Source organism: Octopus bimaculoides, chromosome 22 (genome assembly GCF_046866305.1).
Source record: "Octopus bimaculoides isolate indiv1 chromosome 22, ASM4686630v1, whole genome shotgun sequence".
Taxonomy (NCBI): domain Eukaryota; kingdom Metazoa; phylum Mollusca; class Cephalopoda; order Octopoda; family Octopodidae; genus Octopus; species Octopus bimaculoides.
The window spans coordinates 2,195,238-2,211,775 of NC_142949.1; the positions used below are offsets into that span (position 1 = coordinate 2,195,238).

General features: G+C 36.9%; 2 protein-coding genes across 3 annotated transcripts in view; one reads left to right on the top strand and one right to left on the bottom strand.

Moving 5' to 3' along the window:
- The window catches only part of LOC106880045 (transcription elongation factor, mitochondrial), a 128,147-nt gene that overhangs the window by 10,318 nt on the left and 101,291 nt on the right, over positions 1-16,538 (bottom strand). Inside the window, exons 2-3 of the mRNA XM_089339768.1 lie at positions 6,447-6,514; positions 730-854 (exon numbers count right to left, since the gene is read on the bottom strand). The gene's annotated coding sequence lies outside the window, so the exon portion shown is untranslated. The remainder of the gene's footprint in view (positions 1-729; positions 855-6,446; positions 6,515-16,538) is intronic.
- LOC106881174 (myoglobin-like) overlaps positions 9,989-16,538 on the top strand; it is a 28,363-nt gene continuing 21,813 nt past the window's right edge. The window contains exons 1-4 of one of the 2 annotated variants that reach the window (XM_089339551.1): positions 9,989-10,304; positions 12,735-12,830; positions 13,400-13,519; positions 15,293-15,411. In XM_089339551.1, the coding sequence (XP_089195677.1) occupies positions 10,221-10,304; positions 12,735-12,830; positions 13,400-13,519; positions 15,293-15,411 (419 nt within the window). In that variant the 5' untranslated portion in view covers positions 9,989-10,220. Of the gene's footprint in view, positions 10,305-12,734; positions 12,831-13,399; positions 13,520-15,292; positions 15,412-16,538 lie in introns of those variants that run through there. The other variant, XM_089339552.1, reaches the window with a different exon arrangement.

The window sequence follows — 16,538 nt, forward strand, 5'->3', positions numbered from 1 at the left end:
TCTCATTCAGCTCAACGCATGTTTTATTTTTTTCTCACATTCACACTAACTCTCGCCTCTCCTTTTCTGTTTCTCCCATCTCTCTTTCTTTCTTTCCATCTCTCTCACACGTGTACTCCCTGTCTATCTATCTATCTATCTATCTATCTATCTATCTATCTATCTATCTATCTATCTATGTACCTACCCGTATGTCTCTACCTACCTACCTACCACATACCTACTTACCGATCTACCTGCCTGCCTGTCTGCCTGCCTGTCTGTCTATCTATCGACTTACCTACCTACCTACTTACCTACCCACCCGTCTGTCTATCTACTTACCTACCTACCTACCTACCTACCTACCTACCTACCTACCTACCTACCTGCCTGCCTGCCTACCTGCCTGCCTGCCTGCCTGTCTGTCTGCCTGCCTGCCTGTCTGCCTGTCTGTCTGTCTAACGATCTATCTATCGACTTACCTACCTGCCCACCCATCTACCTACCTACCTACCTACACACCTACCTACCTATCTATCTATCTATCTATCTATCTATCTATCTATCTATCTATCTATCTATCTACCTAACTGCCAACCCGTCTGTCTGTCTGACTGTCTATGTATCTAACTTTTCGTTACAAGATCTCCCTTTCTCTTATTTTGTCTATCTAACATTGTCCCTGTCTCCATAAATTTCTTGTGCCTCGCACGAATTAACGGACGTAAAGATGGATCTCTTCCATACTTTGTTCTGTAGTTTCGTCGAGCCTTCGTATCCAATTTTGTCTCAACAAACCATGTTACACATTGTGCCTTCTCTTGAGGAGTAGCCCTTTCTTAGGGGTTCAATCAGGAAAATGCCTCTTTAATCTGCAGGATGCATGAAACACAAAAATGCAATGTGATTAAAAACTTTGAAAACCACTGAGTACAATAGAACAAGTCTGATTAAGATATCTTATCAATTTCCTTTGTAATAAATCTTTTTAGATTGTAGGACACCCTGTGTATATACATATATATATATATATATATATATATATATATATATATATATATATATATATATATATATATATATATATATATATATATATATACATATATATATATATATATATATATGCTGATAAGCATTTCATCCGACGTGTGAACAATTCTGCCAGCTCGCCTTATATATGCAATAATGCCTCGACATTCGAGTTAATCTATTCCCGGAGAACGCTCGTAATGAGAAAACTCGTAAAGCAGATAAATAATTTCCCATTGTAGCAATGTTATAAATTATAATTCATTCCCAGCAAAATATTTTACCTGTAAAATTTATAATACTCGTAAATAAATGGCAATAAAACAACAGCAGAATGTAAAGAATATTTTATTTAAAGTAAAAAGAATGTCAAGATCATTTATAATAAAAAAATATTACTATTATCATTATTGTTTTCTAAATCACTTTAACTCCTTCTAGACTCGCGCACACCATCACTTGTAGATACGATCACTGATTCACAAGCACTCGTAGACGGACCAGTAGATTTCTTTGTAAAAAACAGGGCTAGAGTTGTTTGCTTAAAAGAAACTTGTTTTTGCTCTCTATAAATTTCTCGGTAACACACAGAATCATTTTTTATGGTAGAAGAAACTTTTGCACTTCGTTCAAAATTTAGATCTTGTGCTTGAAAAATAAAACTCCTAAATCCGAGGTCTCGTAAAGCGGGTCCTGGTAAAGTAAGGCATTATAATAAATAATAAATGCGCCCTTTTAAAGCCTAACCAGGCTCATGGGCCCGGTTTCCCGGTTTCAATGGCGTATGTGTTCCCCAGCTGGACGGGACGCCAGTCCATTGTAGCGTTACTCATTTTTGCCAACTGAGTAGACTGGAGCAACGTGAAATGAAGTGTTTTGCTCAAGAACACCACGCGTTGCCCGGTCCAGAAATCGAAACCACAATCTTACGATCATGGTGCTGACACCCTAACCACTAGGCCACGCGTCTCCACAAAGTGAGGTATTACTGTGTATATATTTTACTTTTAACTGAAAGATTACTCAGTACTTTTGGTTTCACAAGAATAGTAGAAACAGTGACTTCGAAGTTTCCGCCATTTAAGCCATCATCAGACTGGCCGTTGATGGCTTAGTTGACCAAAACTTCGAAATCAGTGTCAGTACTATTCTTGTGAAAGAAAGAAGATGATGAGCTCCCAAATAATTTCTGTCTACAAAATATACTCACATGGTGTTGGATGGTCCAGGGTTATAGTAAAGGACACATTCCCAATGTACTTCCCAATTCAGACGGCTATATGAAGCTGCTGGGGGCTGTGGTTCCAGGATTGCTGCTGCATCGCTATATGTGTAGCAATAGAATTCAGCCTCCTGTCATACTCCCAGGAAGTGTCAGAAGTGGTTCTTGGAGAATTTCTCCGACTTCACCAACTCCAACTTCTGGCCTCCGAACTCACCCGATTGTAATCCCGTGTGTGTGCGATGCGGTTGAGAAACGCATTACCCGGAATATCTGAAACACCAAAGCCGAGCTGGTGATCAGGATCAAGGCATTTGAAGATCACATCAGGGATATACTGAGGAACGCATGCGACGGGTTCTGGGGCCGTTTCGAGGCCGTGGCTGAAGCTGAAGGCAGCTACTATAAGTAAACCAATCTCTCCTTACTATAATCTAGGTAATATTTTTGATTTTGGAAAAATACCTTTATTTTTGGATGGGGTCTTGTGTTTTCTTTTCCTTTTACGCAAACTGTCAAATTTAGCTCAAATATATATCTTGTAGGGTGGCGAGCTGGTAGAGTCGTTAGAACGCTGGGCGAAATGCTTCGCTTTGCGGCATTTCGTCAGTCTTCACGTTCTGACTTCAAATTCCGCCGAGGTTGACTTTGCTTTTCATCCTTTCAGGGTCGATAAAATAAGTACCTGTTGAGTTCTGGGGTCGATCTAATCGACTTATCCCCTTCCCGAAAATACCGGCTTTGTACCAGAATTTGAAATCAATATAAAACTCTTGTAGATCACGGAGTGATATATCTTTCTCCATAACATATCAAATTCAATTTTACAATCATTAGATCGTGGAGTAATTTGCAACGTAAAACCTTCGAAACTCTTGGAGATCTTTTGTAGAGGCCACTAAAGTTTGCTCAAAAACCATGGAACTGAAAAATACCTAGGACTCGTAACTGATAGTATTTGAAAGGATATATTGCAGGCTGACCCAGGCAATTTCAGATCAAATACAATGGTTATTTATTGTTGGTTTATAAGTGAAAAATTAGGATAATGCAGTAAAGTTTTACTATACTATAAGTACTTGCTATAAAACTGTAAATTCCAAAAATAATTTCGTCCACTTAAGAGCCATAATCGCAGTACTTATGTGGTAGGTCACGCCAGTGAATATTTACAATGAATAATTAATAAAGGCGGAAGTAGATGCATGTTCAATATCTTTTCAACGGCGTTGTTATCATTATTTTAAGAGGTAACTTTGAAATGTAGCAAGCATGATAAAACAAATAAATTGCAATCCGGGGTTATGGGTGTTGGTCTGAGTTGGCAAGACTTGTAACTTTTGAAAATATGACAAGTAAAGTGAAATTGCTGTAGGGAGTGAAGTATCCGATGTTTTGTACAGAGTCATTCTTCAGGGTGAAGATGATATCCTGAGTGTTCAACGCTTCGGACAAGGTCCTTCTTCAAGATAAAAATGATATCTATCAGCTCTACCCTGAAGAAGCACTCTGTTCGAAACGTTGGACACTCCATTACGGATGGTCCAGTCCACGTGTCAGTTTCACTGTACTCGTTCCGTCATTTTTTGTAAGTAATGCCATATAAGCTTCACAGATAAAAGAAACAAAGTTATGTTACATGATATATCGGTGTCGTAAGCGACATTTAGCTCTCAGATCTCAATCGAGTATCATTAAATTAATAAGAACCATTACTTCATTAGTAAGAATCATTACTTTCAATTCGAGTAATGAGGAAAAGTAATAATTTATTGCATAGTCTAATTAGTAAATCTCTAAAGGAAGGACGAGGAGAACAATCCATTAAATCATGTAACAATATAAAATTGTAACAATATAAACACAGTAACAATATAAAATTGTAACAATGAATAATTCCCCAAAAGAAAACTTCCTAGGGTGATACCACAAAACTACGGTAACCCTGACCTCTAGGGAAGGCGCTCTCTCCACATCACTCTCCTTCAGTCTACAGGCGAATGCCTATAGTAGCCCCGTTCACTCGGATAATTCTTGCAACATTCACCCACCTTTTAGCAAAATATCTAGGAGGCAGCACTTCCCTCTCTACCTTCACTTTGCATTTCATGAGAAACTTGAAAAAGTTGTTGGGGGCTCGGCCAAAGAGCAAAGTATCTGTCTTCAACCCCTTCAATCTGGTCCTCCACGCAACCTCTTTCGCTAAGGGTAGCAGACAAAGAAACACTACCTGCCCTTCCCAGCCAAAGGAAAGCGGCGGAAAGATCTTCACAATGGACTCAGCCGATAATCGGATACGTCCTGCGCGTGACACCAGGTGTTCGACATAAGCCCACAAGTCAGCAATGCTCGGGCACTGGACGATAGCATGTAGAGTAGTTTCGTCGCTCTGCGTGCACCTCGGACAAGCCAGGCTGATAGCCTTTCCATGCCTGTAGAATTTATTACAAACCGGCAATGCCCCTCGTTAGACTGCCATTCCAAAGATCACTGGAAATTATCCATATGTTCCGACCCAAAAGTCTTCCGGAGTAGACCAGTCAGTTGATTCTTGTCGACGTTCAGAATCTCCTCGAGGACGTCGTCGCACTTGCTCGCCACTACCCTCAGTAAAACCTCAGGGTAGAACTTCCGCCGACCGCATTGCCCGACTAACAAAGGACTGTGAGCGCTTGACGACACTTTAGGTGCCAGGCGCCCTTCCTCGGTCTACGCTTGATCCAGTACTGCAACTTAGTCAAGGAGATTAGCTGTGGAAAATTCTAACTTGATGCTCACCATCAAGGAAGCGCTGAAGATATCGAAGCCTCAGTGCTTGTCTGCGCATCGGCAGCCACGGCACGCTCAGCTTTCTATTCAGCGGGTGTTGACAGCGAATGGAGCACCTGATTAGTGGAACGCGTCCCTTCCACAGAAAGCGGAAGAGTGCACGTTCCAGTTTGGTTAGACATAAACTAGAGCAAGGTACGACAGTCAAGCAACAATAAATAACAGTATCGATAAAAGTATTCGCCACCTCTGCCAGTCCTTTCTGGGATAGCTTTCTCTCGGCCCATTTCTAGGTGAAATTGGCGACCCTGATCGTCACATGGTCCCAATTCTTCTCCACCTGAAGATCTGTGCCAAACCAGATCCCGACCAATTTAACGGCCCTTCCGTCCAGCATCCCATGTTGGTATAGTCTGCTCTTAAATGTATTTTCCGTTAGGCCAATACATGGGCTAACACTGCTAGATTTGTTTCAGCTCGCTGTGGCTTCATATGAAATACATTCATTAATACATGGATGGTCTAGGACGGTGATAGTTAATCCTTCTAGCTCGACATGTCGAAGTTTTAATAATAATTCTATTATTGGAGAGTTTCTTACAACAACTGTAATATACAGAAATCTCTCTTGACTGGTGCAGGCATCTTGCGTAAGGTTTTACTACTATTACCCCGAACCGACGAATGCGTGGTGGGTGAAATTCATAGACAAAAAAAAAAAACTTTATAAAAGTTGGTCGCGCGCGCGTGCATCCGAGTTGGACCAAATAATGGAAATTCCTTGTTAGATGGAAGTTTTACTATTTAATGCGGTGATGGTCAACCTTTGGCATCAATCACAGCTTTAATACCTCGAGAAATTAACTCGTACAGATTCTGGACGATTGACAGCAGAATTTTGAACTATTCTTCAAATAAAACCTTCTTCAGCTCTTTCAGAAACGATGGTGGAGAAGAGTGGCTCCTTATCTGCTACTCTAAATAACTGTTCGATTATATTGAGATTCGGTGATTGTGGGGCGCCAATCCAATTGGTTTATTTCACTTTTGTGCTCTTCTTACCAATCTTGAATAACATCAGACCATGTGAATCGACACATTGCTCGAGGTGTCACTCACTGAAACTGAACCCGGAACTATGTAGTTGGGAAGCAAGCTCGTTACCATACAGTCACTCTTGCACCTATATTTTAGGGGGAAATATTTCCCTCTTACCCAACGCTTAGAAAATGCAATTATTCAACCGCGAATTGAAATCACATCACTTGATTCGATCTGGTTAGAACTTCCCTCTTAATCTGAAAGTAAATCTACTTATTGACGCTGTTAAACACTTCGTAAAAAAACACTAGAAAATATAAACTTTTAAAAAAAGACAATAAAAGATTTATTTCTTCTCATTGAGAAACAATAAAATATCACTTTATAGTTTTAATATTACCTCTTTTATGGCTGTCAAGACACCAGCAGTCGGCACTCGATATAATATTGGTTCTTAACTCGAGTGACCTTGTCAAGAGAAGAAGAAGACAAAACACATTAAAAAAAAAACTTATTCCCTTTTTCTAGCAGAATTAAGTTTAGCAAACATTACGCTGCTGCTGCTACTACTACTACTACTACCCCAGTTGCAGTCAAGAGGAAACCATCTACCAACGCTATGTGAATTTTGGAAGAAAAACGGGAACTTCTAGAATTGGTATTAAGAAGGATTAATTTTATTTATTTGAATTTATTTTCCCCTCATCTCACCGCATGACTAAATCATCATAAAAAAATGAAACCAATAGAATATTTTGACCTGTGCCACTGTGTGACTTTTTTATATGACGATCTTCCTGAAGCTGTAGAATGCCTCAGCATTCTTGCAACAGCTTTCTTACTCGCTTATCTTCGCCCGTCACCCACCGATAATAAGACACCATGGAATCCTCATTAGCATCAGCAAACACTTCACCTACTGGCTCACTAACTCTACATTTTGGACATTTTCTATCTACGCAACATATCTGCTCAAGACTGCAGACTGTTTGCATTAGAACTTCAGACTTTTTTCTGCTACAAACACCCCCCCCCCCCGCAACAGAAAAATACTTATGTACCTTGGACAGAACAAAAAAAAAAAATGTAACCATTTTGAAAACATTATTGAGTAGCTCTGGCCTAAAAACAGAGGTACTGAAATGCAAGTTCTAAATTGGCCATTTGTGCGAGAACTAACAAGACTTAAAGGCCTTAAAATGTTGTGGAGGGGAAAATCATTTATTGGACAAGTAACGTTGTTAAAAAAAATTCCCCTCCGCAACGGCCAAAATTAGAAATTATGAAAAATTAGGATAAATTATGCATAAGCAACAATAGACCAAGAATTATTTTTCCCGTTTTCACAAACTATTATGACTATTATGCAGCACGGAATTTTGTCAGTGAACAGGTCGCGGTCTCGAAGCGACGAAAATATTTGGACAAATTAAATTTAAATGTTGAAGTGAATCAAACGGTTTTTGTGTGTTATTTTAAATGGCTTATAAACACCTTCCACGCTGCAATTGTTTTTGTTTCAGCACACGATCTCAGATCAGATCACTTGCTATGCAAGTACATCACTGTAATAAGAATTTTTTTTCCAAATAAACAAACTTCATTTTTGATTTTCTTGTGAACAAAATACTGTGGAATGGCCTTATAGTTAACTCTTACTAAATATTTATAATATTTCAGTAGATTAATAAATTAATTTAGTATTACATTATATTGGGTCATCTCATAAATAATATGGTTTTTTTATACTTCATTTATTTTTCAAAATTAAGATAAACAAAATCCTTTTTTTAATCTAAAATATACTCTCCTTCATTTTCTACAATGTTCTTCCACCTATCTGGTAGGCTTACAAGGTCCCTCTTCCAAAATTAACTTGTTCGTAATGAAAAATATACTCCTCCAGTACTGTTCTGAAATCGTCTACAGAATTCATATTTTTTCCAGCCAAATGATTTTAAAGACTGCTGAATAAATGGTAATCAGATGGGGAAATGTCCGGCGAAGATGATGGGTGGGGCATCGCTTCCCATTCAAACTTCTCTAGCCTTTAGAATATCAATCATCCTCGTTGTATGTGGCCGAGCATTATCCTGATGGAAGAACATCTTTCGTTTTGAAACCAAAGATGCTCATCTTTCTTCTAGCACTGGTGTTGATGACTGGTTGAATGACCAAATCCAAGCTTTTCTGCTAGTTCCACAGCAGTTACGATGGAATATTGCCCCACCAGGGATTGCAAGACGTCCTCGTCGAGCTCTACAGATCTTCCAGAACGAGGCTCATCTTCTAGGCTGTAGTTTCCGGCTCGGAATTTCTGGAACCACCGTTGAGACTGGTTTACGCTTATTGTCCGATCCCCATATACTGCATTAATATTCCGTGCACTTTCCGTTGCGTTGCTGCCTTTTTGTCACTTCCATTACAACTTTGAAAAACTAATTGTTAAAATCGAACTACACTCTTCAAAACTTGCACTAAGTATAAGTACAAGATAAAATGACAACCTGCTTTCCAGTAAGTTGGTGAAGGTAGTTGATCCCTTTCCGCCTCCGACTTTTAGTTCACGCAATTCAAAACACGCATTATTTACGTGATGACTTTCCCTGTCATCCTTTCGAGTTCGATAAATTAAGTACCAGTTGCGTACTGGTTCGATCTAATCGACTGGCCCCTTCCTCCCCGCCAATTTCAGGCCTTGTGCCTTGTGTAGAAAAGAATATGATTATGTTATTATTATATTGATGTATATTTATGTTTTCATTTTTTACGAAATTTATTTTCTTAATAAAACTTCGTGATTTTTATTTTGATTGCAATTTTAGTATGGTGATTATAAATAATGAATATATTATTTAGTAGTGACCTAGTGAAGATAAGTATTTTAATAAAATTTTTTGCTATTTAGCCAAGATTAACAGCGAGTTGTTTTTTTTCTTTGAGATTAACGAATGCTTCTGAATATTTTGTCTGAATAAAAGATATATTTTTTCATAATAGTATGAAGAATTGAAGAAAATATTTTCTACTCCGCCATAACTTCTTAGCATATTATTTAGATTTTTTATATAATATATAATAGGTAGAAATATTTTTAGATTAAAATATTTTTAGATTAAAATATTTTTAGATTAATATTCTTAAAAGTGCATGAGAATATTTAATGACCGTTGTACTAGTTCTTATTTAGTTATTTTATTTATTTGAATTCTTAAATCTTTATTTTTATTATAGTTTAAAATTTTAACGCTCACGCTTACGAACACAAGTATATTTAATTCAGTCTATTCTATGATTTAGCAATCTTTGCATGGAATTTTTGCCTGTTGAGATACATACCTATAAATATGAATTTTTTATAAATTCATTTTTATGGGTATGAATCGAAACAAATTGTAGGACAAATATTTGTTTTTGCATTCTTATATTGTAATATAATTATATTATAATGTTAATAAATTAAATATATGTGTCAATCATATATCTCTATGTTCTTTTAATCTTTATATATATATATATATATATATATATATATATATACACACACACAAACACTCAAAACTGCACACATTGATATAAACTCACACACACATACACACATAGAAACACACATGGACACACACACACACACACACACACACACACACACACACACACACACACACACACACACACACACACACACACACACACGCACGCGCGCACACACACACACACATATTGCTTAATTAAACAACAAATTTCTAGAGTTTATTACTTTGGATGGTTAATTTAATGACAATGACGTGTATAAAAACATACGCAAACACACCTCAGAAACACAAGCATACACACACACATACACATGCACACATAAACACAAATACATATATGCATTCAGACGTACACATGTATACATACCGCTCGCTGAGTGTATAAATATCAAAGCCACCCTCAGGAAACACTCTATACATGCAACATTCGCTACATAGTCTACATTATTACACAACACTACACTATACACAATACAAGATTCACGTTATTCGACACCCGATATATTTGGATAACGCCTTCACACTCAACTCAAGCTACAGTACATTTCCATTTCAATCTACACTCAATCAAAACCTCATAAGTATCTCCATTTGCTTAAATACGTAAAACGAAAGTGCTACCATAAGACAAGTATTGGACGATGGAATGTAAGATAGTTGCCGACTTCAAACAGGGTTTGTTTTGCATTGATCCTCTCTATGGTTACATACTTGGTGACCCGCTGGTGAGTTATTGTCTTAATTGTGCTTCCATTTGGTTTATATTTGCGCTTTCAGTGTCACTGTTTTGGCAATATATTTTCTCTTCCTATGATTTATTTCACTCAGTGGTCGCCAGTTATTTCAGTCATATGCTGGATCTATCTATCTATCTGTCTGTCTGTCTATCTATCTATCTATCTATCTATCTATCTATCTATCTATCTATCTATCTATCTATCTATCTATCTATCTATCTATCCTTGTGTTGATTCTCTCTATGGTTACACACTTGGAGATCTTCTGTCTTTCATTTGCTATATATATATATATATATATATATATATATATATATGTATATATATATATATATGTGTGTATATATATATATATATGTATATATATATATATATATATATGTATATATATATATATGTATATATATATATATGTATATATATATATATATATGTATATATATATATATATATATATATATATATATATATATATATATATATATATATATATATATATATACACATATATATATATATATATATATACATACATATATATATATATATATGTATGTATATATATATATATATATTCTTTTATTCTTTTACTTGTTTCAGTCATTTGATTGCCGCCATGCAGTCAAATGACTGAACCCGGAACCATGTGGTTGGAAAACAAATTCTTACCACACAGTTACTCCTGCGTCTTATATACAGTATATATATATATATATATATATATATATATATATATATATATATATATATATATATATACAGTAATACTTCACTTTACGAGGACCGGTTTTACGAGATTCCGGGTTTACGAGTTTTATTTTTCAAGTAGAAGATCCAGATTTTGAATGATGTGCAACAAAAGTTTCTAATACCATAACAAATGCTTCTGGGTGTTACCGAGAAATTTATAGAAACAAGAAAAAAAGCTTCTTTTATGCAAACAGCTCTAGACTTGTCTTTTAAAAAAGAAATCTACAATTCCGTCCGAGTGTACTTGTAAATCGGCGATCTCGTCTACAAGTAATGGTGCAGTTCCATGGGCAGAAATTGTCCCCTAAACCATAATCTTTTGTGGAAATTTTAATGAGGTATCCCTCGAATACACTTCTATTTCTCCAATTTTATGGCGACTAAGATCTCTTTGTTTACCCGTCTCGGCCTGGAATTGAAATAACATGTTTTTAACACTTCAAGTGCAGCTTATTACATGAATTTGTAACTAACACAACACAGGGTAACTAAAAAGTCATCAGAATACAAACAAGCACCTAGCATCGACCTCTACTGGACTAAAACTGAAGGAAACGTGAGCTGCAGCAGTTGGGTAGCATAACGTAATTTAATATGTCACACAATAGAAGCTCATTATTGCCAGGTGTTGGTAGATACCCGTATAAATCATGGCTAAAATCAAAGTCAGAGAATGTACAGTCGTAATTATGTGAAAATTAATATGCTTTAAACTCATTTGTCTCACTTAAAAAAACTAAACAAGTAAAATATATTTGTATATTTGCATGTGTGTGGTTATGTGTATGTATGTATGTATGTATGTATCTATGTATTTATCTGTCTATCTATTGATCTATCTATCTATCTATCTATCTATCTATCTATCTATCTATCTATCTATCTATCTATCTATCCTTCTATCCATTTATTTATATAACAAAACGGGAAATATGGACATTTTTTGATATTATTTACTCTCCATTATACATGTTTCATTTTCTAAAAGGAATTACAAATATTTACATGTTATACAGACATGTAAGGAATTTCATATTTGACTGAAGTATTTCTAACAGGAAATTGCTCACATGTCTATATAATATGTAAATCTTTGTAATTCCTATTCGCAAATGAAACATGTGTAATGGAGAATAAATAATACCAAAAAAAAAAAAAAAAAAAAAACTTCTATTTTCCTGCTTTGTTCTATAATAACTCTACAAATAATATTTCCACAATTCCCAATTTTAATTATGCATTTTGATTAACATACAACAGTAACTATAGATATACAAGGTTATTCAAAAAGAATGAACTGATTTCATTACGCAATATCTTAATAAGGAAATGTAGTTACGTGTGCATTCTTGGTGTGCTAGCTTTTAATCTACCCATTCGTCCGTCCGTCCGTCTGTCTGTCTATCTAATGTTGTCTTTCGCCCTTCAGGGGGTCGACAAAATATTTTTCCAGTTAAGTAACAGTTCAACTCAGATCGGGGTTTGAATTTTAGCATTTATCCTTCTGGGCTCGTTAAGTAATTTGTCAGTCAAAGAATCGGAGCAGGAACCAATATTACCGTCCAACTTTCCTGAATATCTGGCACGTAGTACGAGCGATATACACGGTCGCATTCATCTTACAGACTTTGTGGTGCTCTGTTGGAAATTTCTGTTTCATTTTTACAGGAGAAACTACCAAGTTACTTTGAAACGTGGAATGAGTTGGCGAAAAACATGCCGAAACTTGTTGAAACCAAAAAACTTCGGAATAAAGTTAACAACGTACGTAAAAATATAGCAATTGTACTTAATGCTTAGTTTTGTTGTTGTTGTTACCGATGTTGTTATTGTTGCTGTTCTTAACCCTGTAGCATTTAAACCAACCATATCCGGCCAAGATATTTTCCATGCTTTATGTTCAAACTGGCCAGATTTGGTCTTTACACCTACCCTACAATGTCATTCTAAGTAATCACATCATCGAAATTTCAGAGCTATCAGATAATGCATGATAACCCACAAGGGGCTAAACATAGAGGAGACAAACAAGGGCAGATAAATGGATTAAGTCGATTACATCGACCCCAGTGCGTAACTGGTACTTAATTTATCGACCCCGAAAGGACGAAAGGCAAAGTCGACCTCGGCGGAAATTGAACTCAGAACGTAGCGGCAGACGAAATGCTACTAAGGATTTCGCCCGGCGTGCTAACGGTTCTGCCAGCTCGACGACTTTCTTTGCCCATATATCAAAAAATAAAAAAAAAAACGAAAAAACAATGAAAGAATAATCGCTTGACTCAAATTCTGTGTACGATGAAAGAGACAAAAAAATCCTTCTGTTTCTTCAGATGACTCTGTTGGACATTGCAAAGTTGAAGGGGCACAAGGAGAAGCGTTTGGCACATCTGCAGCTTGCTATCATTGCATCAGGTTATGTTTGGCAAGAAGGAGAAGAAGGAGTGACCAAGGTAAAGTTATGATATTAACACTATTCCTAATAAACAACTTTGTTGCCTTCGCTTAATCAAGCTCATAGAACTAAAGGTGGACGTTCAACCATAATCACCCTGTTTATATACATATATACATGTGTGTGTGTGTGTGTGTGTGTGTGTGTGTGTGTGTGTGTGTGCGTGTGTGTGTGCACATGTGTAGAAATATAGCGAAGTAGGTCCGGAAAAGCCGAACAATCGAGAGGGTTAACTGATGAGGCAGCGGAAATTGTCGAAACTGACGTCAGAATTAAGAATTCTCGATCAGTATTTTTCGGACAATCAAAGTCCCTGTTAGTATATATGTTTTCATTGGAGCGCTTTAGGTGTAGTTGTTTCCTAACACCCTAATCACATTTAGTGACAAATATATGCACACACGCACACACACACACACATACACACGCACATACATACATACATACATATATACATACATATATACATACATACATACATATATATATATATATATATATATATATATATATATATATATATATATATATATATATATATATATACATATATATATATATATGGGAGAATTTACGAAAAAAAAAACAACAGACGAGGACAGGTGGTGTAAACAACAAAAGGATGTATTAGTTTAACGCTCGGGAATACAGAAAGTCTTTAACGTTTCGATCTACGCTCTTCAACAGAAAGAATACGGAGAAAACAAGGAGAAAAACACGGAGGAAAAAAATTGAATGGTGTTGGTCAGCGATGTGTGTGTGTGTGTGTATATACATATTTATATATCTTGTTAAAACTGCGAGAGAAAACGTGAAATAGTTCATGTATCGAGAATTACATTACGTACCACCCGTCTTCTCTCTTTTGATTGAAGTGTACCGGAAGTATGTCTTGATACTGGTGAACACTTCCGGTACACTTCTTCAACTGAGAGATAGATAGATAGATAGATAGATAGATAGAGAGAGAGAGAGAGAAATATTCTTTTCTACTCTAGACACAAGGTCTCAAATTTTGGGGGAGGGGGCCAGTCGATTAGATCGACCCCAGTGTTTCACTGGTACTTAGTTTATCGACCCCGAAAGAATGAAAGGCAAAGTTGTTACCTAAATCGGCGATTGCTTGGAAAAGTTAGGTACTGTAAGTATCAGCCTTAGTTTGTGGCCCGGTGGTTAATGTGTTTGATTCACGATCAGGAAGCCGTAGGTTCAATTCTTGGATCGGATGGGTATTGTATTCTTGAACATTGTATTTCATTCCCCACGTAATTGTTCCTGTCTGTTCAGTTGAAAGTGAGTACTAGTCATGTCTTTTTCAGCCCATTTCTATATTCAATTATCAAGTCTTCGAAGTTCTGTTGGTTCAAGGACGAGGGCTACCGACAGGGTTTCTTTGACTTATTACACCTAAAACTATTTGTGAAAACGATGTACATGTTACATTGATTTCTGGCTGTACTTTGGGGCCTGATCAAATACTTGCAATTGGGTGGGCTTCGCTAATCGTATACAAACCCAAGTAGTTAGATTTAGGGTTAGACAGGGCGACAAGTTAAATTAGGAATCTTGGATGATGCCCCTTTCACTAAACACCACATAAGTCTCTAAACGTCATACATTAATCTACGAAGATCCGGACCAACTACTTTCTGATATGATGAGAAAATTTACGAGAAGTGCTTCATAAGGAATATTTTATGCGGAATAATATTGCGATGACTGATTTTTATTCATCGTTTCCATTAGAATACAACTCTTCTTTCTTTTCCAGAGCATTCCGGAACAGTTGGCGATTCCATGGTACAGACTATCAGAAGAATTAGATTTGAAGCCTGTTCTAACATATGCCGATGTTATAATTATTAACTGGAGGAAAAAAGATGAGAATAAGTAAGTGTTCAATCATCCATCCATCCATCCATCTGTTCAACCGTCCATCTATTCAGCCATCCATCCATCCGTCCGTCTGTCCGTCCGTCCGTCCGTCCCTCCATCCATGTATCTATTTATCCATATATATAAGTATATTAAAGACATGTGCCCCAATTGCTACAAATCTCTAGAACAGTTTTAACTCAAAAATAACCGTTGTCACTTTAATTAGGGTCGGCGGTTTGAATTCCATGAAATCAGTACAAATCACACGAACCTGGATTTCACAAAACCCAAAACGGCCAGAAAATTATCATCAGAATCCGTTCACGGATTTTGAAATTGCATAAAACGTTTCACACATTTATCCAGTGTGTATAAATTAAAGAAGACGGAGGTTGAATGAGAAGGCTGACTCCTTATTCGACATCGCAACTTTCTTCTCGTTTATTCTTGTGTTAGTATATACGTGTTACTCGTACAGGTATTATATTCTTTTCTATTCTAGGCACAAGGCCCGAAATTGTTGAGGAGGGGGCCAGTCGGTTAGATCGACCCCAGTACGCATCTAGTACTTAATTTATCGACCTCGAAAGGATGAAAGGCAAAGTCGTCCTCGGCGAAATTTGAACTCAGAACGTAACGGCAGACGAAATACCGCTAAGCATTTCGCCCGGCGCGCTAACGTTTCTTATTTCTCTACTGCCCACAAACGGCTACACACAGAGGGGACAAACAAGGACAGACAAACTGATTAAGTCGATTACATCGACCCCAGTGCATAATTGGTACTTAATTTATCGACCCTGAAATGATAAAAGGCAAAGTCGACCTCGGCGAAATTTGAACTCAGAACGCAACGGCGGACGAAATACCGCTAAGCATTTCACTCGATGTGCTAACGTTTCTGCCAGCTCGCCGCCTAATTACTGGTATTATATTACTGTAAATAAGGCGACTAGCTGGCAGAGTCGTTAGCGCGCTGGATGAAATGCTTAGCTGTATTTCGCACGTCGCCACGTTCCGAGTTCAAATTCTGCCGAGGTCGACTTTGCTTCTCATTCTTTTGGGGTCGATGAATTAAGTACCAGTTGAGTACTGGTGTCGATGTGATCAACTTAACCCCCTCCTCTAAAAGGTCAGAC